At 44.7% G+C, this 27,187-nt stretch overlaps 1 protein-coding gene across 1 annotated transcript in view; it reads left to right on the plus strand.

Annotated features, from left to right (window-relative positions):
* Positions 1 to 1,121: 1,121 nt before the first annotated feature.
* EML1 (EMAP like 1) overlaps positions 1,122 to 27,187 on the plus strand; it is a 130,642-nt gene continuing 104,576 nt past the window's right edge. Inside the window, exon 1 of the mRNA XM_072864781.1 lies at positions 1,122 to 1,322. Within this exon, the coding sequence (XP_072720882.1) occupies positions 1,295 to 1,322 (28 nt within the window). The 5' untranslated portion in view covers positions 1,122 to 1,294. The remainder of the gene's footprint in view (positions 1,323 to 27,187) is intronic.

The raw sequence follows: 27,187 nt of genomic DNA on the forward strand, positions 1-27,187 counted from the left end.
AGCTCCTAGTATGCTTCATGTAAATTAAGCCTTTTTTTCTTCAAGGCATTTTGAAGAAAGGTGTCCCCTGGGGCTCCGATGGCTCATTTCCCTGAGGGGCCCTGTCTGGCCACAGGGTCTGGAAGTGCTTCCCAGAGCCCCCCCATAGAGCCCCCTTGCCTCCCTCCCCTCCTAGTCCTCGCACCGGCTCTGGGTCCAAAACTCCAACATTTGTGAAGGGCTCAGGCACTAAAGGTCTGGGCTAGGTAAAGCCCAGACTGTCCCTGACTGTTCCCAGGAGAAAAAGTGGTGGCAAACCACCCCCCCGGGTGCTGAGGGCACCCGCCAGGTCCCGCACATCTCTCTGCCAAGCCTTCCATGGCTCTAGCGCTGCCAGAGCCTTCGCTTACACTTCTTTAAGGTGCCTAATGAACACACCAGTGTGCAGGGGTGCTCTCTACTGACTGGACCGGTCCGGAAATCTCATACCAAGCAAATCCCACATAAACATTTCCAACGATTAAAAAAATAAGTTGTAGGAGCAGCCACAAAATGCTTCACTAAGGCAGCATTAAAGTGGCATATTGTAAGCAAGCAAAAGTCATGAAGTTACAGAGAAATCTGCACTCACAATAATATTATATACCATGAAACAGCCTTTAGTAACAGTGCCACAGAAACTATTTCTGAGATATTACAGTATAAACAGAAGATCCTTTTTTTTCCCTTCCCCCTTAAACAGATACACCCTGGCTCCTGCCCCTCTTCAGCAGCCAGTATTTCTGCTCAGACCCTTATTTAACCTGCAGACCGAGAAGGTACAGAGCAAGATGTCAGAGCATATTCCCCAGCCCACCGCCCCCCCCACAGCCCCCCCGGACACAGGAGTGCCCCGGAGGTGCAGCTCCCACCGCCAACCCCACCGCACAGCAATTAGCCTGGTTCTCCAGCGCAGATTTGCGGCTTAGCTCTTAAAAGCCGTTTCATAAATATTCGATGGCCTTTCCGACAGGGTAACGTGCCTCTGTGACATTAAAGAGGAAACTCTGCGAAGGGGAGGGATGACAACAAATTTATCCACCAATAGCACACTCTTTTGGCACAAAAGCACATTCTTATCTTTACATCCCATAATGAGAAGGCAGGGACGGGACTGTTGCTACAGCTCTCTGGGTGGGTAGATGTACGGTGTAAGAGAAGGGTGGCTGTAAAGTGTTAGATATTTTTTTCGCCCTGCCTTTGCAAGCAGAAGGACCCGCGCTTGTGTTCCTGCTGTGGTTTCCCTAAGCCCCCGGTGAGGAGGACTTCTCGCACGATGTCAGACTGCGAGGGACTGCCTGTGGGTAAGCGCCAGATTTATATTTACCCCGGTGTCCTGCCGACTAGTTCACATTCTCAGATTGCAGAGTCACACGCGAAGCCACTTGCTTTCGAAGGGAGCCGGAGTCATGGCAGGCAGAGGAGAAACTCCCTGCAACCACCGCAGATCCCGGTGCGGTTCCTTACGAGCCCGTGGTGGAGGGCTGGCGCGGGTGGTATCCTCTGGATTTTCTCTAAAGGCACAGGGGCTGGATAGGAGGAAGGGTTCGGTAATTCAGGCAGATGGTCTGAAGTGTCTGTGTCCGGAGAAATGATGGTATCGACGTGCGTAGTCTTGAGCTCGGGAAGGAGAGTTTCTGGGGATGGGTCCTGCAGGATCAAGCGGGCTGTGTACGTCTCGTGTTCATGCCTTGATAAACCTTCCCGAATGGTAACGGATGCAGCAAGGGCAGATAAATGTAATGCAAAGGGTTTATTTGCTGAAAGGAAATAGAAGTGTACCTTATTTTCAAAATAAGTGCCTTACATGTTTTGCCTATATCTGGAAAGGGGTGCTTTACGAGCACTTATGGCTGTATATGTCAAACTTCACTGAGCAGGAGAGCATGTCAGCAAGAAGCATGTTTCTCAGCTGTTTTTTTTTAACTTCTGTAGGAATTGTAAACACTCGCTAGACTGTCTGCATGAAAGGAAACTCTTGTCAAAATGCTAGAGTAATTCTCTGCCAAGGCATTTTACTAATAAAGAGATGGACCATTGAAAACATCTTTTTTTTTCTTTTTTCCTTTTGCCATGGCAAGCATTTCTCTTTTCACATCTGTATATATACATATATACCTACACATACTATGTAGCACTTGTGTTTCACTGGCCTCTGAAGGCTGTGTGTCAGAGATGAGGAATGGGACTAAAAAGTGGGGCTGGAGAAGGAGAAGGCTGCTGCAGTGCTTTTTTTCCTCCTCTCTCTGCTTCCATCTTGCAAAAACAATCCCAAGTCCAAAAATGCGCACTCGAAACCAGAGTGGAAAAATATAAATTATGTATACGGTGCAGAGTGAACTGCATGAACTGCACCATGCGCAGTTCCCTGTGTCGTTGCGCAGTTGCTATCGTTGTCTAAAGAGAGGAGAGGTGAAGACGAATATTTCTTGTTTACCTTCTCAAAGGGCTGATCTGTTAACCAGCAAAGCTTCCCTTCTCCAGGCTTTGATTTTAAGGGCCTGACCTCGGTTTGCTTGTTAAGCACTCTGAGTTGAGGGTGGGATATTTCAGGGTGACAGTGACAGTATTTAGCTGGCATCTGATATTAATGATGAAACTGATATTGAGCATGCATGGCATGTTGTGTGCAGAAGTTACTGATATCTCAATTACCTTTGCTGCTGAAAGGACCTAGGAGGTTTCCTCCAGAAAAGCATTCGTAGATGCATGATTTGAGGGAAGGAAGCAGTTTGTTATGGGCAGGAATGAAAAGTAAAGATAAATAGATAAATAGATGTTTAGATGTGGACGTGGATCGGAAATGTGCCAGCATACGCAGAAGAAAGGTTAGTTTCTCTCTGCTCCCCCAATAATCCTCCCCCGGCCGCCAGCCCCTGGCAGCAGGGCTTGCCCTGCCTCCTGCCGCTCTGCCCCACACCGGGCACAACGAACTGGTCACAGCCAAGTGGTCACCCACGGCACGGACCTTGCACTATTTTCTGGGTCCTGTATGTATAGATGTGTGCATGCATATATGCATATATAAATACACACAAAACCAGCACAGGAGATGATAGAAATGGTGGCACTCCTGTGCAGTTATTAAACAATTTTAGTGAACCAGTTGCTGACAGCTTGCTTTCCACTTCCAAGTGTTTTGAAAGTAAATAATTCTCTTTGCAGTTATTGCTCCTTTACTAGCTAGTCCAGAGTTTAGAACTTTAGCAGTAAAAACTGCATAAAAAGGGTTGCAAAAAGCAGCATCAAACTTTCTAAAATAATGATTGGTGTCCACTAGTGTAGAAATACCGCTTTGCCAATGAGCATAGTAAGGCTGGCATTGTACTTTTAAAATCCTTGGTTTTGAATGCAGCCGGATAATATAGCTGCAAAAAGTTGTTGCAGTGACAGGTATCATTAGCACCGCAATGTGGCTGGAATCCAGAGCCCTGCTTATAACACAAACCGTACAGACGTATGCATGCGTCCGTGTATACACATGCACTCAGCTATAAATAAGTTTAGCCAAAGCACAATATTAGCGTCAAGTGTATGTATTGCTTCACCAACCTCTTTGCAAAGGGTATGCCTCATGAACAACCTGGAGAACTGCAGTTTGTAGTTACAGTAAACGAATGCCAGAATTTTTAGACTGCTTTCAGCCTACACAAGAATGTAGCAAGAACAGCTGCGTAATTGTTCCCTCGGACAAGCAACTCAGAAGGAACTGCTGAATACAGTCTTTGAATTAAATAGCTGGATATGAATGGGTCAATATACCAATAATTTTTCAACAAGAAGCTTTATTCAGTAAGAGTATCCTACTTCTACGCTGAAAATGGTTATGCAGTTTTTCAGGATGAAAGCATTGGGTGTTTTTAAGTCTGTGTTTTATGTTCAATTCCAGCGTGGCTACACCCTTTCGCTGATGTGGAATAGAAAATTAAACATGTGATGCAAACAAAGTTTTATTTTGTTGTTTGAATGTAGCACAGAAGACATAAAAAAAAGATCCTAGATGTCAGATTGCAGATTAAATGTAAGCAAGTGTACAGTCATTTTGGACTGAATTCATACCAAAAAAGGCACTTGAAAGCATCACTATCAAAATGGTCTATTAGTGAACAGAATTCTAAAATTTACACTATTTATTTCCCATTGTAACACGGGCAGATAAAGAAAGAAAGATCAGTCACTTCAGGACAAATGCACTCTTATTTCTTTCTCATTAGCAATTATTGACATACTGATGCTATCCATTAGTGCCAGCTACATAGATTTACTGTCATTCCTACATGCAGATAAAAGAAAAGCACATCAATTATTTAAGTGCTTCCTCTTGTGTGTATTATTTTTCTCTTGTAAGGAAACATAGTTCAGTCTCCGTATGACTGAACAGCTTTTCACACACCCAGCATTTTGATTAGGAATATATGAGTCATGATGGTTCTGGTTCTTAACACAATCCTTTTGACTTCAGAAAAAACCTATGAAGTCACGCAAAGGTTCTTAAAGTGCCTCTTTCCTTATTTTCTTATTTCTTATTTCAGCCTCAGACTGACTTTGAATGGCATGGGTAACTTTTTGTGGATAACATCACTGTTGCAATAATACAAGGTATTCAGCCGTAATAGATGAAGATTATATTGCTGAAGAGGGAGTAGCTATTCAGACGCTGGGAGTCTCATATGTACATACTTGCTCTGTTATTTACTAAAACAGGACTAAGAAGGGAAGGAACAGAATTGATTTAGCTTGTTCTGCAGCAGGTGGCATGCGAATCTAACTGAATTTCCTTAAAATTCCTCCCAAACATTTATTGGCCTTGTTTCAGTAGAGGAGGAAACAAGACCTTTCATCTGAAGTATGTTCCTGACTCTTTAGCTAAATACTTCCCTTCAAAGCTAAAATTACACATTTCAAACATGTCTTTAAGACAGACTGGAGCCAATTTGCTAAAATTGGTGTTTTCAGAATCAGGATATCCCAGAAACCTACAGGAATTTAGATTTCCTGAAATCCAGTACATATTCTGCACTGTCATGGGGAGTCCATTTAGCTTAGCCAGAGAGGCTGCTAGTGAGCAAGACCTCCATCTCCCACGCTGGGCTGTCTCTAAACAGCTGCTGGGAATAAAATATGGCACAAATAAATACATTTTTGTAACAAAAAAGCATTAGAAATGACTCAGCACATGCATGAGCAGTACTCCTGTCAAATAAAATTGCCCCACTTTAATGTACTCATATTAGAATAGGACTATGCTTTAAATAAGCCTTTCATTAGATTTGGCAAAAAATGCCTAGATTCTTGCAGATAACTCTGTGTCCCCTTAGGGCTGGAGCACCAGTTCTGCTTTGCAGTCTAAACCTTAGATAAAAGGCTTTGACTCAGACACTAATGTTGCCATGTAAGTGGTCCCACTGAATACTCCTGTTTGCAGGGTGATACCCTCAGTAAAAGGCAACACACTGAAATCACCTTGCAGAATTGCCGTACAGGCTGCGTTCAGTGCTCTGGGATAAGCAGGGAAGTGGCAAGGTTTTTTCAGCATATCGACCCAGCTACCTGCTGCAGGTTAGGAAGGTAATGGCATGGCTTAAGCATCTCAAGAGAGCGGGCTGCAGGATGAACAACAGCTCCTGACCCCACTAGGACCACCAGCACTGGCTTGCATGCTTGGAGCTCCCCAGGAGCATGCCCCGGCCAGGGGAAGGTGAGGCCAGGGCGCCAGGGCTCCCACGCCTGCAGAGCTCGCTTTGCACATTGAGGCACGAGCAATCTTGCAGTCAGTACTCTTAGAGACAAAAAAACCCACATAAAGCTTTCAGCTTTGGGAAAGAATGGGGTGAAGCCCAAATGAAGAATGACTGTGAATGACTACCGCTACAGCACTGCCACTGAAGCTGTGCAGCCTTGCTCAGGTTGCTGGAGTTAGGTGCCACTGCAGAATGCCTGAAGTCTGTCTAGGGATTTCACCTGAAGGTCTACGAGTCCAGCCTTGCTCTTGGCTAACTTGCTACATGCCAGGGCCAAGCCATTTAAAGATGCGCTGCAGCTGCAATGGACATGGCTGAGTCAAATGTCTTAAAGAGGGAAGGTAAAAATATCTGATTGTCAGTATAAATCCTCAAGAAAGAAGCATTTCCAAATACCAGTATTTACGCCATTTAGTGGGTTGTTCTTTTGCTTCAGCCACTGATTGATCCAGGCTCACTGGGGAGAACGTCATCTCTCTGCACATGACTTTCCATAGGAGAGCATCCTATCCATGAAGCAGTTTAATCTGGTTTGGCTGAAATCCCAGGGGATTTCCTGCAGCCCACGTTTCTCTCTCCTCTCTCCCCTCTTTTCCAGAGAGGTCTCTGCCATTCTCACCCAGGCTGGCAGCCCGTCCTCCGCCTGCTCAGGTGTGGGGGAAGCCCTGTCCCCACCGGCTCCTGCCCTCTGCCTCCAGGCTCTCTGGTTGCTCCAGATCTACATAGAAACACAGAATCACAGAATTGTATAGGTTGGAAAAGACGTTTAAGATCATTAAGTCCAACCGTTAACCTAGCACTGCCAAGTCCACCACTAAACCATGTCCCTAAGCAACACGTCTACACGTCTTTGAAATACCTCCAGGGACAGTGACTCAACCGCTTCCCTGGGCAGCCTGTTCCACTGCTTGACAACCCTTTTGGTGAATAAATTTTTCCTAATATCCAATCGAAACCTCCCCTGGTGCAACTTGAGGCCATTTCCTCTTGTCCTATCACTTGTTACCTGGGAAAAGAGACCAACACCCACCTCTCTACACCATCCTTTCAGATAGTTGTGGAGAGCAATAAGGTCTCCCCTCAGCCTCCTTTTCTCCAGGCTAAACAACCCCTGTTCCCTCAGCCGCTCCGCATAAGACTTGTGCTCTAGACCCTTCACCAGCTTCGTTGCCCTTCTCTGGACATGCTCCAGCACCTCAACGTCTCTCTTGTAGTGAGGGGCCCAAAACCGAACACAGTCTCCAAGTTGTGGCCTCACCAGCACCGAGTACAGGGGACAATCGCCATCATAGTCGTATTAAGCACTAATAGCTAATTTTTGCAAAGTGATGAGAACCTGGAATGGTCTGTATTATTTAACAGGGTTTGTAACTGATGAACACCTCACAGAAACGCTGATCTTGATGTATGTAGCCCTTGACAAACTCATTTCCTTTTGCATTTGGGAAGTCAGGTCAGAGGATGAACGTTAACTATTAGAGCCAGTCACAAATTTTCCAGTAGAGTGTTCTTCCATCACAAAATACAGAGATCACCAAATCAAAATGCAACATTTTGTCAACAATTTCAACACGTTAATACAGTTCTAAAGACTACATTTTGAAAATTGAAATGGAGTGGGAAGTAAGACAAAAGTTCTGTGAACGCTTGGGTAAAATAAACCCAAATATAATATCTGGGTTCCTTGCCCCAGTTCGATGCAAATGAAACTGAAATCCCAGAATTTTGTTGGCAGCTGGGAATTCTCCTGCCGACCCGCTCTGTCAGTCCCCCTGGAAATGCTGTGGGTCCCTGATCTGTCTGAGCAGTGCCTCGAACAGTGGAGGCCATGCATTGAGGGGGCAAACACCGACGATAATGAAGCAATCATTATTTTTTAAGGTTTTAAGGAGGTTTTGGAACATGAGGATCAGACAAACATACAAGGAAAAATGAGTGACTCCAGTGCCTCAGGAATCCATGTTTTGCAAGAAAAACCCCAGAAGCAGATTTATGGTGACAAGCAAGCCCTGCTGAGACACAGGGGTGAGAGCCTGCCCGAGGCACACCTGGAAAGCCCTCTCTGCCCATGAAGCATTTCAAGACAGCCCCATGATGCAAAATATTCAGCCAACGGTCTGTAAAGAGTTAAAATCGCCTGCGTGCAGCCTTCACCTGCTTCCCAGGCTGGTGAGGGCTGAGCCTTGGTTAAAGGGCTCTCTGCTGAGTGGGGACTGCCAGGTTCAAACACAGCTTTCAAAGCAAGGAAGCTGCAGTGGGCCAGCTGTAGTCTCTTTGCATCCACCTTCTCAGATCTTTTGTTGGGGAAAAAAAGTGCTGTTCCATTTGGGGGAAATCTGCGGCCTCCCACATCCATGCAGCAGTTGCTGCAGTGCTGGGAAAAGGAGAGGGATGGAGGGCTGGGAGCAACTCCCTGGTTGCACTTGTGTAGAGTGCCACAAAGGGCGAAGCTGGCTCTTTGTCATCAAAAGCAAAGAGGAGAGAAGCTGCTCCCTGTTGCAGCCAGGCTTGTTCTCAACAGGGGTTTAGCCCAGCTCGGCTGTAGTGTGGCTGTATGTAGCTGTATAGTACAAGCCCCATCCACTACTCATAAAGGTAATTCTTAAAACTAGATTCAAAGTTTGCAACCTCTGGAAATAGGAAAAAGGCAGGATGGGAGCAGCAGGACATGGGCATCCTGTCCCTGAGGCTTGGTGGTAGTTAGGTGGGAGATGACTATGCTCCGGGAGTGTCCTGAGCAAAGGTACAGGGTTAGCCTCCATCTTCAGCCTCTGCATTTAAAATGTAGCAGGTGCGGTGTCCTTCTGTGGACTAGGCTAAATATTTGGCTGCCAGGCTGTCAGGAGCTGCGCCTGCTCACGGCTTTTCTAAAGCAAAATGTGAGTATGTGTGCTATGTGTTACTGGGGCTCCAAGTGGGGGGTATTTGAGCTAGCAGAGACATTAACACCCATTTTCAGAAGTCTAAGCTTGCAGAAATGTACGGAAATCATATCTGGGAGTACAAAAGAGGATTTATTTTCTTTTTTTTCCTTTTTTCCTTTTTTGTTTTGTTTTTTGAGGGGAAGTGCTGAGGAAGGAGAGCTCTTTCACGCAATCCTTAGAGACAGTTGAAGTTAGCATGAAAGTTTGCAGCTGGGATGCTGGTGAAGGATCTAGTTAAGGAAATACAGAAGATGTTACATAGTTCCCAAGTGCTCCTCCACCCTGCCCCCCCACTGGCAGGAGGATTTTGCTTATCTGTAGAAATACTTGGAATCTGTAGTTTGTCCCAGGGTCTGTGAGCAAAAGCACTTGCACAGGCTGTTCAGCATATTCCTGAACAGTCTTATTCCATGATGTTTACAGTAACTTAAGGCATGCAAAAAACGACTGATGTGTTTTTTCTCCTCCTCTCCTCCATGCCTCACAATATCTGCAGCATTTCCAACATAGTCTGTGTTAAGCCATTGGCATTTAGAAGCCATAATTGCATTTAACATTTGCTTCTTGCTGTCTGGAGCCCTCTCCTGCTACAGACCTGTTTCACAGGCAGTAATTTAGAGGGTGGGGCACCCTTCCCTTATTTTGCCATTCAGACTCCAAACTAAATGCCCAGTTTGCCCTCCTACCAACCTGATGAGTGCCCAGTCTCTCATCTATGTTTTCAGTTGCTTCTCTGTCCCTGTCATTTCTTTCTTTACTGTCTGTGATCAGCTCCCTCGCCATGCACTAATGGTTTCCACAGTTAAATTCGTAGCATTCAGGATTCCCTTAGATCTCAAATATCCCCTAAAACTCACCTAAAAGACTAGCAAGATCCCCCAAATGCTTTCTTCCTTGTGGGAAAGAAACTCTGGGGCAAAGGAATGGGCTCCTGACAAATGCCAAGTGCTGGGCATGGACATATTGATAGTGCCCAGGATCAGTTCCCCGAAGGAGTCCTGGGTTTCATGGAGCAGCTGAAGTCACCGTTGAGTCAGCGGGGCACATGGGGACTGGTCAGAGCTGCTTTGTGGTTCTGCACACAGTCTGTCAATCACAGAAATTGCTTTTGGAGGAAAAGCCTGTCTCTGCAAGCCCTTGCTCAAATGACTCCAAACTGGGCTCAGTAAATTGGCTGTGGCCCTTGAGGAGTCACAACAAATTCCAACAAGATTAGGAAAGTACAATGCTGTCCCCATCATAGATAACAGGGAGCATTTCAGAGAGGTGCCAATGGCTTGCTCATCTCAGACAGCTCCTGACGGCTCAGACGGCCCAGGCAGGAACCCTCCAGTGCCACATCACCATTGATACTCTCAGCACCATTTGTGTGGCTCATGTTTCCATCATTTCAGTGCTCCTTGAGAGAGCAAAGACTTTCACCCATACCAACTAGTGTGAGGGCATGAAATGAAGAGTTTGGAGAGATGTTTGAAAGGTTTAGGTCCAAAATCCCCTCATAAACCCATACACATTACTTGCCAAACTTGGCATTTCACATAGTTCTCATCTTTTTTTGCTGATAAATATATTTACTTGCTGCCTGCACAGCACTCGTGCACACTTATCCTTTGTGATGTGCTCTTTGTGGAGCTACAGGATATGCTATGGCTTTGCTAGTATCCCTCAATCATACAGCACACCCAGAACACTTCCCAGTAACTAATAAAACTACCGTGAAACTGGTAAAATCCTTGTTGCTGTAACTAGCAGTGGGAGACGTGTCCCAGGGCCATTGGCTGGGGCATATTTGTGTGAGTAGCAGCTCTCCTAGTTCACTCAGATGGACATGGTCATTCCTGCTTCTCCCCAGAAGCCCCCATGAGAGAATGACCCTGCACTTCAGCAGCTCCATGTGTTGAAAAACCTGTCAAACCCCAGCAGGCAGCCAGCTACCCAGGCAAGGGGTCTCCAGCCCGAAGCCAATGTTGGGTGAAAACTCCTGTAGCTAGACAACTTGCCTGAAGAGGCCTTGCTGGCACAACAAAGGAGTAAAAGCACACAAAAAAGACCTGTGTGCAACATCTGAACACCCAAGTGTTTTCCACAGATACTCAGCAATCTACAAAGGTGACAGCAAGCTGAGGGTCTCAGGTTGTGCTTGATCATATCACAGGAATTAAGAAGGACCTAGCTTCAGGTTAAACTTAAAATTTGTGCATCACCTGCTCTCTGGGGGAAGGAAGACCTTTAGGAGCCTGATCCAGACCCCTTGGAGCCAAGAGTAACCTTTCCATTCACTCCAGTGAATTTGGATCACAACCCTCTTAAAATCTCAGAAATACCTTTATCCACCCGACCCATAGGTACAGACTGTGGCTGAGTCAGCTTGGTTCTTCTTCTTAAGGCAGACAGCCTGAGCCCTATGCTGTGTGCCTGGTGAGGTTTGCTGGGTGAGACCTCACCAGCAAGCACTCTCTTGGTGCGTGGGAAGCACCGTGCATTAGTCATTCTTTGTCCCAGCATGATTGCTCAAAGAAATGTATTTATATTTGCACCTAATTAAACTCAGTGAATGTTTCGTATTTTCCCTACTGAAACATTGCTAGATATGACTTAGCAGTAAGTCACAGCCGTGTGTGTGGTATTATTCAGAGTTTATATATGAGGAACTGAGGCATAGCAAGATTAAGCCAAGACCAGTTCCCACTGATATGAGTGTCTAATCCAAGAGCCTGAGGAGCTCTTCTTTCAGAGTACCCAGCACAGCACCATATTTCATATGTTCAAACTTCATTTGCAGCTGTGAGTGTTGGGCATGTCTGTAAATCAGATCCGCAGTCTCCGGTTCAGCACAAGGAGATGAGGAACATGCCACCAGTGATGGTTTGTGAAAAGCTTGGTTTCCACAGTTGCTCTGTGGAGCAACACTTCTGCCTTTGAGAGCTGCTCTGCAGCTGAGGCACAGATGCAATCCAGTTCCCAGCAACACTTTTCAAGCTGACTTAGCCTGAAATCATCCTTGATCTTCGTGTAATTGCATTCTTTACCATGTTCAATATCTCCAACAGGTGAAGCTGTGATGTTATGATAAACAGCTTATTGGAAACACATATGTCATAAAATACAAAATACTCTGGCACCTCATAACTAGATCTCTAGCAATAAGTATACTTGTTATAATAATAACATGATACTTTACCAATTGTTTGGAGATACTCTACAGTGTCAATGCTCTCGCACACAAGCACCTCTGATACAGGCAGCTTGTGACGGGGACATTAAATCTGTCATTTTCTACAGCTCTTCTACCCCAGATCAGAGGCTGCCAGGTTCGTCCTGTTGCTACAACAGTCAGGTGGTGTTCTCACACCCATCTGACTTAGGCACGAGATTGCAATCCGTTTGCGCTGCAGGCATATGGACTGCATGTGGAAAGGATCTTGAGAAGGAAACTATTATTTCCTGCATCTATCATAAATTCCAAATGGTATATTCAGGCATAACTGTTTGAAAACAGAGAGTACATTGATGAAATGGAAGCAATTTCTCTGGGAAATTTCATCTAAGCTGTTTGATTCATCTTAGTGCTGCCAACTCTTTGATGTTTATCATGAGCTTCATAAGATTTGTTTTAATTTTTTTTTTCTAAAGCCAGGTTTCTTGAGTCATGAGTTTTTGGGGGCTGTCAAGTTGTCTATGCACCATCTGTTTTCACCCAGCCAGCAACATATGGGGAGTCTTATGCCACTGGAGAGTGAAGATTTTTTTAAAAGATGTTTTGGTCAGGTATTTAAACATTTAAGGCATAGGGAGAAGCATCATGTGGGAAAGTGCGAGAGAACGTGCAGTGTCTGGAACAGATATGGCAGGCCAAGGCACACAGTGCTCACATGTGTAGGCTGGAGAATAATATTTCTCTAACAAAACCTGTCTTTTTAAACACCAACCACATTTTTGCATGTTTTCATTTTGAGTCATTTAATGAAAAAATTAGAAAACTCCAGGGAGAGCATTCAATCTGCTCACAGTTTTTCCCAGGAGGAGTGTTTGTTTTCTCAGCAAACTCCTCTCCTACAATTATTTGTTTTCTTCAGATCTTTGGGGAGCCCCCCCCCACATAAAGTAGCTGAAGAGTCTTTTTGCTGTCCTTTACTGCTTCCCGCTTATTCTGATGTCCTATAAAGCAGGGGGAGTAAGAAGAGAGCTCTTCACTCTTCTCCCACTACTCTGGAAGGAGACTACCACTGAAGAGTGACCGGATGACACATTTTTGTGGAGGCATGGTGAGTCTCCCCTCCCTACTGTAGGAGCCTCACTGCCCAGATCAATCAAAACATAACTGACACCAGTGAGGCTTCAGCACTGTTTTGGGCTCTGGGCATGCAGCAGGACCATCAGACCCTGAGCGTGAGCATCTCCATGCTTCATGCTGCCATTGGCACCTCAGCAGGACAGAGCCAGTTCCCAGAGCAGCACACGTGTTCCCGTGCCACGTCCCTCGCTCCTGAGGTCAGGTGTCCCTGCAGGGGAGAGGAGGCAGAGGAGCACCCCAAGGTGCACGAGAAAACTCGCTACTCCACGGCTGTGAGACACAATGGTAGCCAGGAGCTGAATGTCTCCATTTTGACCAAGGAGGAGATAGAGGCTTAGAAAATACTCAGTTTTCCTAAACCATTTTTACTTTCTCCCGCAGCAATGTGCCTCAAAGTTGAGTGCACATTTAGCGTTTGCTTCCTTTTCCTGATGAAGTTCAGCAGCTGGGTTATCCTAGATAACCATGCCAAATCTTTAAAGATTTCCTTGTTCCGAGGCGATTGCTCAATTGACAATCTGCCTCGTTAATTGAGTTCCCTTCAGGGAGAGAGGAGAGCTGGAGGCAACCGGACGATTTAATGAGTTGATGCAAAGGGCAAGACAAGGCTGTAGCATGAGTCCATCCCAGCACGGCCCCAAGCCCGCCCAAACAGCTGTGTCTTTGCCACTTGGAGCGCCTGCATTCTCGGGAACGAACTCGAATGGGGTTGTTTGGAGCGAGGAGCCAGCACAGGGGGATCAAATTTACTTTCCGCTGCTCAACGCACTGTCTTGCCACAGGCCAGCCTGTTTACAAGTCGGCTGCCTGGAGAACGCCGAGGAACGAATGCAGCTGGGCAGGCGCCCTCTGGTACAGCTTCTCCAGGCTTTGTCTTGTTCCTCTGTGCCAAATCACTCATTACTTGCAATGAGTGCCAGACCTCTCCTCTCAGCAGTTAATAGCATCTGATGAGCCCAAGGAGATCTTTACGTGCTCAGATTTCTGTGTGTTGATGAGGTATGAGACATCTACAAAAGGTGTGAAAAACCAGCAGGAAGGCTGACTCTTCCCTGAGCTCGGTCTATGGTCAGGGATAGCCCTAGGGTTCTGCCCGGAGGTTAACTTTAGTTTGGAAAAAGGTTATTATATCCTTGTTTCTGCTTCCATTGTTTCCAAAAGCCACTTAGCAGAACTGAGTTATCTTCCTTGTCCAAATTCTCTGACTACTGATGATGCTTGGCTGCCTTCTCTGTATTTTCAAGGCCTTATGCTAAATTTAGACAAGGAGGAGAGGGTTCTCCACTGGAGCTTCATTTTGTGGGTTACCCATTGACTGCTGTGGGCACAATGTGATCTAAGAATCCCATTTACTGCATAGTCAAGTGGATTTGGGCTAGGAAGGCTGATTTCTTCTTGCTACCTACTAGAGCTCCACATGTCCTTCATGTGAAGGGCACATGCCCTGTACCCTGAAGGACGCTGCTGCAGGTTTCCAAAGACTTAGGACCACCCCTTCCTTTCTTATATATTACCTTAGGGAAATACTTCTTAAAAATCATCTCTCTGCAACCGCACATGTGGTTCTCAAGAGATCCTAAATAAGTGGTGTCTCTGCCGCAGTGCGGTGCTCCCCTGAGACACCCAGTCTGAGACCTCTCTGGCCCTTCCTCGGTTCTTCCAGTCCTGACCATCTGCTGCTTCCTTCCTTGCTCTGCCCAGCAGCAAGTCCTGGGAAAATACCTTGATTTTATCCAGAGATGGAATAGGAAGCGTCAAAATACCAATCATAAGAATTTACGGGAGTAAAGTTTTTGCACCTGAATACTCATGAAGTAGAAATGCAAAAGTCATTTGCTGCTTGGAGTGAAGATTAGGAGAAATTTCTTTGTGCTTATTAGAGGAAAGTATCTTCTACTATTTTCACATCTTTAATAAAGGCGTGTTTCTCCAATTGTTATGCAATAAAGGTGGAATTCTACCAAGTATCCGATGATGACCCAAACCACAATAGTGAAATACGAGCCACTTGCTCATGTCACTGAAATCTCAGAAGGGAATTACAGCCTTTAGCAGGGTTCATTTGAGGTATCCTACTTAAGGTAATAGGGCTGGACAATCTCATTAAGATTTATTTCCACCCCATTTAAACATGGGTTCAAAAGTACAGCTGGAGCTGTACTGGCTTTATCTTTGTCTTACGGAAGGGATTGGAAAAAGAAGTAAACAGAAAACACAATCAATCGCTCAATCTGCTGGGCCAGGAGACTGCAGTATATAGCAAACACAGGCTTGTGCCCAGCAGGCTTGGAGGCTGAGGAAATCAGAAGAAACTTTTGTCCTTATTACGTTACAGAGGCTTTTTTTTTTTTCCCTCCCACTGAATTTAAGAGATATTGCATCACTCCGGGAGGGAGGGGGTAACACAAAACAATTGCCTCTGCTCCTCCCTAGTGGTTGTTCATCATGCTCACTGGACTTGTTCCAGACCCGAATTTGTCCATACTCATTCGGGAAATGCACGGTTTAGGAAAAATACATTTTCAAACATTTCAGCTTGTGTTGCAGATTCCCTAAGTAGTCTGAGATGTTTACAAAGCTTCCAATGCATCGGGCTTGTCCTCCCCCAGATAATGATATGTGGCGACAGTAATCCTTGTATCACACTCTAAATGCTTGTTCTTGCTTCTGTTGAAGTGATCCAGATTGTGGGTTATTTGGAAGCATTTCTTTTCTCTACTTCTTCGATATAAAAGAAGCACAGGATCTTTCCACCTGGGAGAGGAGAATTTGCTAGATAGCAAATGCAGAAGCCCACTAAATTTGCTGCAGTGTCTTTCTGGTAAGGGGGAGTAGATACACTCGGATGCTTCAAATGCTAGAGAGAAGCTGCACCTACCAGAAGAGACTTGTAGTGACCATGGCCTGAAGCCTGGGGGCTTTTGGGATCAGACACCCTGTAATCCACAGGCCAAGTTCAGGCTGCCAACATGGTCCAGCTCCTCTTACAGCAGGCAGCACTGGGGCCTTCCTCGGGCTCACCCTCATGGGAGGGTGGACTGCCAGGCTGCAGGGCCAGCACCAAGCAGGGCTTCAGCAGGCAGATGATGCAAACAGCAGAGGACATGACCTCAAGCATGTCTTTGGTGTTGCTTTCACACAGCAACGTACCCAAGCCCTTCAGTCTGTGAACAGATTTTCTTGTTTGGGCAAGACCCATTGCACTTTCACCATTCTCAGATTTGGACCATCCTTTGCAGTTTACCAAAACCGAGGGTAAAGGAGTACACCAGAGGCCCCTGGAGATACCAAGGCAGGGAAATGCATTTGGCCCCCTCCCACACTTTCTGTGAGAGGCTTGGCTGGGAAGTAGATCCAGCATCACTGTTCTCCAAGTATGATTTCCTTGGCATTTGTTTCATGCATAAAAATGCACAATCAACACTGCCATGTAGGACAGGACTAAGATCTGCATGTCTGGAAGAAAACTAAGGGATTGAATAGAAAGAAAAACGGAGTCGGCAGTTCTAAGGACCCATCACCATAGTATCAAACCACTATTTACAAAACTTCTTTGTGAAGAAGTTTCCACAGGCTCTTTCCTTCAGTTTCAGTTAAACTCAACATAGTCACTGCTCTGGATTTAAACTCTGCTCTGAAAGGCCTGTAATCTAAACATGGAAACATTTAAGTCATGCACTAAAACAAGAAAATGAAGCTGCACGGTGCAATCCAGTGCCATGTGAGGACTCCTGGGCTGGTCCTGGTGGAGCTGCAATGGCCCCATTGCGTAGAGCAGCACCTAGGGAAAACCCTCTTGCAAGCCCCAGAGCTGCCATCCTTGGGTGACAACCCTCTTGTAAGCCCCAGAACTGCTGTCCTTAGGGGGATACCCTCATGCAAGGCCCAGAGCTGCCATCCTGGGGACGAAACCCTCATGCAAGCCCCAGAGCTGCCATCCCGGGAGCCCAAGGCTGGGCCAAAGCTAACAAGAGCTGCCTGGGCAGCCTGGTGAGCCAGAACATAACATGGCCCCTCTGCATCTCTGCAGCTGTGTTTCCAGTGCTGCTTGGCGCATCCGTGCACTGTCTTCTCTCGTATGATGTAGGTGTGCTCCAGTCTGAAAGCAGCAGAATAAAGCCCCATCTGTTTTCGGTGGCTGAGTTGTGTGAAATACAGTTCTGACTCTGGCACAAAGGGGGAAAAATTAATTGGGTATTCAAACTTCATTCTGTTTTAATCTGGAATTATTAAGGACATTTATATTTTTAAACACAATGTTTAACCTGACAGCGTCCCATTAAAATGCTTTATATAAGCTTATTAGGAGCTTCTGTGCAGTATCATATTTATTGCAATTAGCAAATATTAGTGGCTCAGCTGAACTGCAAGATATTTTTTCTGTCCTGCTCCTCTTTTGTTCCTCCATCTCCTGCCTGTCATAACCTAAGCATAGCCTAGATTAGATCCTTTCACACATCAGCCTTTCCGTCTGACAAGTCCTAAAGAAGGAGAAATTAAAAAAGGAAAAGGAATAGAAAATTAACCATTAGGAGCCTCTGAGAAATCAAAAGAGCCTCTTAGATTAAGTCTCTCACCAGTGTCAAGGCTAGCAGCAGTGCCAGTGGCATTAGTGGCACTAAGTCACTTAATTCCGATATGATTCAGAATCATTTGTAGCTATCGGCTTATTCAGAGTAAATCCTCTTCCTCCCTGGTCTTTTGTTTGCCATCTCTTGACAAGCTACGATGCATATAAATGAACTTGTAAGATATGTGAAGGAGGGATATATTTTCATTTGTGCTGAAGTTTCATGCATGCAAATGCTACTGTAGAAATACTAGTAATGAATAGTATTAATAGTTAATGAATCCAACCCTTATTTTGGTTTTGTTTCAGGTTTTTCGAGCCTTTACTCAGATATAAAATATATGAAATGAAACAGAGGTTTTCCTGAATAAGGACAGAGGCCCATTTTTAGAGATGCTTTGACCTTGCTCCAGTCACTGGCAAAGGGTGGCCCAGCTGGCCCATGTCCCAGCGTGGGTCTCACGGGATGGCTGTAATTTAGTCTCTGGTCTTTCATGGTTCATGAGTGAATCACAGGCTGCTAAGCCACTTCAAGCCCACAGAGAGCTCGGCTTCCCAGGAAGGAGCAAAGGTTTGGGTGCCTGAGTCTCAGATCCCATCGTGAGTCCTGCAGCTCCAATCTAAGTGCCAGCTCAGGCCTTTCCGCCCAACTTGCCACTTCTGTGTGTACCCACCAATGCCTGAGTCCTGACATTGCCGAGAAGATAAGCACTGGTGCTTGTCCTACAGCTTCTTGAGAGGATTTAAGCCCTCTGACAGAGGGCATCCTAACTAACTGGGCTGGGATGCTGTGACCAGACGGTGTGGAGAAGCATTTAGGAAGCGGTGTCGAAACCAGTATTAGACCCTCCTCGACAGACCTCACCCTTTTCCCTAGCAGTGCTGTGTGGCTGCGCAGGGCAAGGGCTGCTGGTCGTCTGCCAAGCTCCAGCCCTACTTGGTTTGTTTGCAGTGCTTGATGTTAACGCTCCTTCTGCCGCGCGTGCTAGCCTGCACTGCCTGTGTTTGATGATAGCTGGAAAAAAGTCCGACTTTTACAAAGCTGTTAGAGTTTTTTTCTTTTTCTGGAAAGGGAGGAAATAAAGGTGCCCATGAAGCTCACTTATTCACTTAACAATTAGATAAAAATGCATCCAATCATTATATTTTTTATTTGTAAAGGACCTACTGCAAAAGTGCCAGGTATGTGGAGCAGCAATTGGAAAAATGATTTTTCATTTACTGGAAACATCAAAACTATCACATAAGGTTCAGAGATCAGAGTTAGAAGAGTTCATTTTGGGAACTTAAGAAATGAAGGTCTACGTTTAAAGGACACCCATTCTGCAGCTATTAATAATCCAGATTTAAGGGCCCAATTCACAGACGTTTTCTTGTGCTGTTCTTTTCTATTGGAGTTGCTTGGGTCTCTGTTTCTTTTCCCAGCTGCTGCCCTTTCCTCCTAATGCTCTCCAGTGGGACAGCCTGCTACTCTTCCACTTGGAAATCAATCCCAGAGTGTCTCTTGCAGGAGATATGCCAAGTGCTCACCACTGAATAAGCACGAACCCCTGAAGGCCATTGAATAGTGCTATGTGTCATTGCTACAAGCAGAAATTACAATTTGCAAGATGCCTGGAGGTAGTTTGCAGTCCTGTCTGCAAATATTCACTCTGAGTCTGTCTCATTGCTCATTCAAATCTTCTTATTGGTTTCAGGGAGATCAGCTTGGACTTACTGTTAGGACTAAACTTAGGTTCCTAAAATCTCAATATGTCATTTGTTATTTTTCTTTTAAATTGTTTGATCCAAACATGCATTAACTGACAAGTGTATCTTTGTCCTGTTGTGTCTTGCACAAATGTAATCTTTACGGCATGTACTGGTTGAACTGAAAAACAGCATTGATACCCACTTCCATCGCCTTTCCAGGAATGGATTTAGGACACAGTCTAGAGATTAACGCCTTGGCTGATAGTGAGGAGCATTAAGAGTGGGACCAAGATAGGCTCAGACTACATAAAAAGAGAAACACCAGCTGCAAAATCCACTACTACGCAGAAGAGAGCAGAATATCTCATGGGTGAATTTATCGGTATTTCAAAGCTGGTCTGTCAAAGATGAAGCCATCTACAGCACTTACAAACTAGAGTCTGTATTCCAGTTATGTTAGCTGTGACCTTGCACTAGTTGGTTCACAGAAAATTTGAAAAGGAGGATAAATATTGTCTATAATCCCTGTTGCCAAAGAAAATGTAAGCGGTATTATTTTCAGCTGCTTACTCATTCAGAGGGAGCCACAGCACATGAGTCTTGCTGTGCTTTTTGGCTGCTGGGAGCCAGCAGCTTTCCTCGTCGGGCGTGGAACTGTGCATGCCTGGCTCTTGAGGGAAAACAGGGATAAATCACAAGTTCCTCGATGTTGCCTTGCTAACGTGATGTGTGTAGTCTAAGCATGTGCAGTATGGATCGTGACCATGCTGTTGGAAGGGAAAGTGTTTGGGGAAACTTTTACAAATGGGAAGACAAATATGCTGGTATCTCTTCTTGTCTCCAATAAGGACACGTAGAATTATGTGCAGACTGGCTAAAGAAATCACTACCTTCGTCAGTGGTAACGATGTTTCAAAACAAAGACAGATTGTGTCTACAGAGAAAAATAAGAAAGGCGACTGCCAAATAGTATCAGTGAATGTATCAAGAAAATACTATTTCATTACCAAAAAAATAATAATGACATTAAAATATGGTTACATGCCTTGTCTAAACTGAGGAGACTAAATATTCAGTAACTAAGTATCACTACCCAAAGGATTTATTTATTATTCCCCAGTTACCCTACTGCAACTTAAATAGCTCACAAAACCATCACAAAATTGTATTAGTTAGCACTGAGTCCCCGCATCAAAAGATAAAAGATGTCAAATATGAGATTCCATTCGAAGAAAAAAAGAAAGAAAGAAAGAAGGAAAGAGACATTAATCAGAGCACCCCAGATTCGTTCCCTCTGGAGCTGGTGCTCATGGGCACACCGAGTAGAAAGTGTTGCTTTCAGTCCTGGGAAAGGCCTGGCTCAGCCACATGCAGCTGAAGAGATGCTCTGGAGGAAAAGCAGATTTTGGCTCCTTTGTGTTTGGGGCTCGGGTCAGTAACTTCAATATATGCTCGCTGCCCTGCTCTCTCAGCTAAATCACCTCTGATTTACCTGCCCCTCACATTGGAGCAGACATAAAGAAGCCCATAGTGCAACTGAAGAAGCATCTTTTTCCCTCATTCTTCCTAGGGGTTGTTAGTGATGGGTAGAGCTTGCTTGCAAAAACCACAGGATAGTTCCTGAAATACGGTGATATTGTAACAGGTAATAAAAAATCCAATAGCTCCAAACAGAGCCCGTTTCAGGTTCAAAATGTCTATCAATAAGCTCAGTTATACATTCATAAACAGTCACTTGCACTACAAGGATGTCACCAAAGGGCCCAATTTAATTTTCTCCCAATCCACAGCAATTTACAGGACTGTGATTTAAATCCTGGTCATCGCCCTGAGTGCATATGTTTAACTCTGCATCCTGGGGGATGGAAATTTAAATCACAGGAAGCCTTCTTTCTCTCACGGAATTAGCTGTACCTCGAGAAGACATTCAGCGCGTTTATTTATTACTTGCATAAATCAGAGTAATGCGAAGAGGTCTGCCACTGAATTTTAACAGCATATTCCTGTTTCTGTTATTGCTCCAACATATCTAACCTGAGAAAGAGATGATTCCTTGGTTTTGTTGGTTGGTTTTTTTCCTCTGGTTTTGTTTTTTTGTAATGCTATATACTCCCAGGGAAATAATAGACAGAGATTTATTTATGAAATTCCTAGAGCAGGAGGAAGTCATGCTTGGGTCTTGCTGCCATGGAGGGACATAAATAGACTGTCCTAATATATTTAGCTAAAGAAGATGTAACCCATAGGAAAACAGACTGAGCAAGACTGGAGAGATGTATACAAGCTGGCACGGGAGATACTGAGCCAGAAAACAGACTGTTTAGATAGAGGCACTTATGGGTACTCCCCACCAACAAATGAATCATCGAGGGCATAACTGGCTATTTTTAGCAGCAGTGCCTACGTTTCTTTTGCCTTTTACCTCAAGAAAACTGTGAAGCACTACATCGGAGCCACTAAAAATCCATACAGAGCAATGCTGGGCTTCCTTGTATGGATGAGCAGGCTCAGAGTGCCCTTGGCTTGGCTGTATAGCAGGGCCCACAGACACAAATATATGTGTGTCCGTGTGTCCATGCAGAAGTAGTTCATTCTACCAACATACGTCCTCACGTTGTGGGGAGAATGGGGGTGCTCAGGCACCCTTTGTGCCCCCCCCGCCCCACTCCCATGCTTCCCCTCAGCTCCCCTGTGGGGATCAGGGAGATTGCATCTTCCGATATCCTAATCACTGCTGTGGGCAAAATCCTTTGACTTCAGCTCTGGGGATCATGATTTAATCCAATAATTTAGCCCAATAATGGAAACCCGTGGGTAACACAATATTTGTTTTTATCATTATATTCACCATTTGGAAGTAACGGGCTGCAAACCCCTTACAATTTTTGGCAGAGCATTCCATTAACGCAACTATAAAAAAGCAAAGATGCCTCCATTGACAGCACTTAACAATTTTCTCTATTACTTTGATGACTATTCACTTTGAATGGAAAGTGTTTTTCCGCACCATTGAAGCATAGCTAGTATATAACCTCCGAGCACTCAGAAATGCTGAGACGCTACAAGAAGGAACACTTAAGAGAGCGCATCCACTCCTTGGCATGCACTGCCCGGCTTCAGACCCCCTCCAGCTCACTGCCTGCAGTGCTGATGTATCACACACAAGTCGGGACACAATGTGCCCCGTGGCATCGAGAGCGGAACAGAGCTGTGTCATCTGCCTGCCAGTTTTGTATGATTACCAAGTGGATTTTACATTCAATTCCATGTATAAATTTGGTGGTAAAATCTACGCAGGTCTAAGCTTGTTCATAAGCTTTTATTGGAGAGCAGAAGCAGTGTGTACTCATCTGGCAGTGGGGGATATGGAGGCTATAAGTTGAGAGGCTGATGTTCAAATCCAGCAGATCAGCATAAAGCCCTCAGGATATTATTCTTGCTGCAATTACATGTAACAGCTATCAGGAAAAGAAAGGGTAGGAGACTGCCATGTAGTGAATAGAAATGTTTCTCTGCAGTTGTTTGTATGAATACTGCAGACAAGGATAAATAGTTGTTACCGTAAAGCTCTCAGTGACAAACTGATCCCCATCTGCGTCTCTAGCAGTTCTCTAGCTTTTCCTTATGGGAGGCAGTGGTGGGTCATCAGTGTGGTCATTTTAAGCTTGGTAAAAAAAAAAAGATCCTGATTTGAGAGTCTCCTTGTGTGACCTTTGCTTATATTCATGTTTCTCACACAAACAGCCCTAGTGATGCTGATGCTAATAGGTAGATGGTAGAGATAATTTCCCTGTGACTGTTAGAGACTGGAGACAAGGAACAAAAGCTCCTTTCTGAGAGCTGCCCATCCATCTCGAATGCTCTGACTCCCTTCACCTCATGTGGGACTGACTGCTTAGAAAAACCAACACTGCCATCTTTTTACCATGTTTACAGGATCACAGCCTTAGGATACACAAAGCATTACTCACTTCTGCTGATTCCATTAATGCTGAAGACACAGGCTTGTACTTACTCTGTACGAGCTGTAGAAAAGGCTTCTGTGTGAGAGGATTATGGCTACAGTTCAAATGCTCAACGTTTGCTAGTAGAAATATCTCACAATGAAGGAATAGCATCATTAAGAGCTTGCAATGCATCAGCATCTGCTTTATTTCTTCTGTTAGTCACCCTATTTTTTTTTTGTGTGTGTAAGGCCATGAAGAAACTCAAACCCAATTGTTGCTGTTCTTGATTTTTATGAAACCAGTTACTTAGGAAATAGAGAAAAAATCTGAGGCTCAGTTGTACAGCATAAACTACCTATGCAAAATGGCAATGCAATACCATGCCAATGCAAGTTGACAGCTGTGCCTATCTGAGCATGCTTGTATGCAAACACAAATTCAGTCTGGCATAAATTATATGAACTATGTTATCTTGCATCAAAATATTTTCCCAGTTCTGTCTGTTTCCAAATATATCTAATTTATGCATTTCTAAGTATATAATATGTGTTGCTCACAGCTGAAGCAGGTGTATCAGCTCTTCTACTGTTTAAATCAGAGATGCTGTTGGATATTTTGATGGATAGAAAAAGTACTTCTCCAGGTGGTACCAGGTTTGAAAAACAAGCGGTTTGACAAGTCCACACAAGGCATCCCACACAAGCCCTCCGAACTACAAATTCTTTTATTGCAGGAGGTGTACTCTCCCTTTCCAGTGACCTTGCCATCCTAAGCAGGTTCTTATGACATCACCTTAATGCTGTGGCTTAAAAACAGCTTAATTAATTTAGCGTCTATGCATTGCTGTCTGCTGCCATTGTAACCTTCACATAAATAAAAAGAAGGTAAGGCACCCAGCTACCTCTCATGCAGAGCCCTTTGAGTCCCGGACATAACCCACCAGCTGCTCCGGGGCCATCGCTGAGGAACATGAAGTCCATCCCCGAGGAACCAGCCCAGGCAGACCACAGTGGAGCACCAGAGTTCTGTGCAGGTCACTCCTTTCTTCCATTACTTAATTCCACGTTGCCGTTGACATGAGGATTACCTTGTATTTTATAACAGCTGGGATTTTAACTCCATCTACAAAGTCATTAATTTTCCCTAAGTGTGATGGTGGCTCGGTGTTAAGTAGTAAGTAGACAGGGTTACTGCAATGATGTTTTCTCTAGTCTGGATATGATACCGTAAGATAGCATCTGTTTCTGTATTGTCTGATTTTAAATACCATACTACAGCAAGAAAAATCATTCTGACTCAGTGTTGAGCTTGGAAGAGCTCATAGACTTGTTTCTTTTTAAGTATTAACTGTTCACAGTGAGTGTTTTAGTGTGAGTTTAGAACAGAAAGTAGCTTTCCTTTTCCTTCAGTAGAGTCTGAAAAGTAGACAGGTGGCAGTAAAAAAAAAGGACTGTAAATCTAAAGCAAGCTGTAATGCCATTAATGGTTTAACTTACTTTAATAAGAAGGGATTTGTTGCTTACTAGCTTGAGATTATACATAACTGTACTTCCAGCCAGTGAGGAAAAAAACAAGATAAGCAATCAAAATACCTGATTTTAAATAAATTTCATTTTCCTAAGTAGTAGACTTGTAGATCTTTTTACATTACTCATTAGCTAACGAAAGAAATCCCCATCCTGAGATCTAGCCAAGAAAATCCGGGATTGGAGTTCATGCAGAGACTAATCTATGCAGATTAAATAGTTGTATTGTCTTTCTCCCTCCATTGTACAGCTTGTCAGCATACCCCAAAACCAAAACCAGATTTAAAAGAGAAGAATGTGTTGCATTTCTCCCCAGCCCCAGAAATACCAGCTCTCCCGTACCAGGGTATAGGGGCTGCTGTTTGCACATGGCAGTGACTTTGTGGTCTGCAGGTATAATCCCGGGAGGTGCTGTCAGCAATTGCTGTACACTGCCAATGCCCTCAGCAGTCCTTCGCTTCACAGCGCTTGATCCCACAAAGCTGCCCGAGTCTGGCAATTGGCGTCACAGCAGCAAACGGCGTTATCTGAATTATGCATGTATCAAACCTGGGCTCTGCACAGCGAGAACAGGTTCAAAAACCCCTTCTAATACACAGCCCCATCACTGCATTATATAGCACGTGACTCATTAACGGTGAGCAGCTGAGACAGCCCAGGTAGAAAGATGCTTTTGGAGCTGGTTGCTTTGTTCAGAGAGAGCTTTATAAAAATGTTATGCTTGCTCTTGTGGAATAGGCTCAGGCACAGTGAAGATGGAGGAGATCCATTAAGGAGCCAAGGCACTTCATCCTGGCACAAGCCAAGAGTAGGGCTGTGTCAGACATCCAGGAGCTATTGAAGGACAGAAGTACAGTGAGATCTCTGAAGCTATCTGAAACTATCTGGCTGGGAGGTCAAATGCCAGGGTTTGTGGAAGAGCAGATATTTTTCTTTCCTAACAAAAATCTTTGAGAAGATCCTGGGTCAGGTATTGCCTGTAGTCTATAATAGATTGAATGAGAAATCCATCCCCATGGGTTCTTCTTTGTTCAAAATAAAGAGATAAGATAGCTAGATGTGGATAAATGATACTACTTTTAATCATACTCTTGGAGTTCACATTGCCCAGCATGTGCGGGAAGGGAACCCCCAGCATGCCAGGCACCTGGGGGAGGTGGGGATGGTGGCTTTTGGTGGGTCCCATGAAGCTGTACAGGGAACAGTCATGCTGGGTTGCCTCCTGCACGCGGTCTGGTATTGACACTGAGCCATGCGTGTGCCCAGGCACTTCTCTGGCTTTTACTGCACACTGATCTTCCCCCGGCCATGTCATACTCAAGATGTTTTTCCATCTCCTTTAATCAGATTAGCCAGCTGCTCATGCTCTCAGGACACTGACTCTGTGGGATGTACTTCAGACCTTGGTCTGCCTCGCCTTCATATTTACCCTCTCGACAGCTGTGTGCTTGGAGCAAGGGGATTGTGTCTGGCTTGACTTGCTGGGGCACCTATATTCTGTTTTCTGTGAGAAGGGCCCTTTTAGTCCCCTTGGACGCACTGCGCTGCACCTGTGTTGCCTCCAAAATGGGGCTCGAGGTGGTACCTTCCCCAGGGAGATGGCAGGGGCAGACCTGTACCATCTGCTTCGGATTGGTATCATCTTCCAAAACATTTTAAGGGATGCTTGCTAGTAGAAATTAGCTTTTTACATCCCTCAGGGTGAAATTGGGCACTGTGGGATGGTAGAAAGTGATTGAGTTGGTACCTCCGAAGAGGGCAAGCTGCCACCACAGCTGAAGCTCCCACTTCTTATCAAGGACATGGTGAGGAGCTAATTTGCTGCTAATTTGATGTAAATACAAAGTAAAATGGGTATGTGAAAATGACCGTGAAGATTTCACATACTTACATGGAGCCTGTTCTCTTACTCTGATTTTAAGATGACATATCTCTGGTGATGTAAGCCAACTTTTTCATTTGTGTCCACAATCCATATATAGCACTAAATGAGTACTCAAGCCAATGAATAAATGTTTCCATTATTGTGTTTGCAGTCTGGAAAAAAGACCCAGTAAACCTCTGAATAGCATCAAATATATCCAAGCTAGAACATAAAAGGCTTTTCCCTAAACACATGCATTTCGGGATGCCTGTTACTCTGTTCTTAAAACAGAACCAGAGCTAATCGCCAATGAAATCAGCAGTCACCATACCAATCAGATGATCAGCAAACAGCTAACACAGCATTTACAGGACAAAGTCTGGGCTTCTCTGTGCCCCACAGTGCCTAGAAGCAGTTGCCACCACTACTTGTCTTACTGTTATTCTCCAGGATCTTCCAGCTTTACTGCAACTGGACTTGTGAAGCAGTAATTACTATGAATATGCATATATCTTCACTCATAAATTATTTCCAACAGACGTGTTTTAAGTAGGGCAACAAAGATATATGAACTAGGCAGGCAGTAATTTTTTGTGTGGAGTTACTTTTTA

The sequence above is a fragment of the Ciconia boyciana genome, chromosome 6 (genome assembly GCF_034638445.1).
Source record: "Ciconia boyciana chromosome 6, ASM3463844v1, whole genome shotgun sequence".
Lineage (NCBI taxonomy): Eukaryota > Metazoa > Chordata > Aves > Ciconiiformes > Ciconiidae > Ciconia > Ciconia boyciana.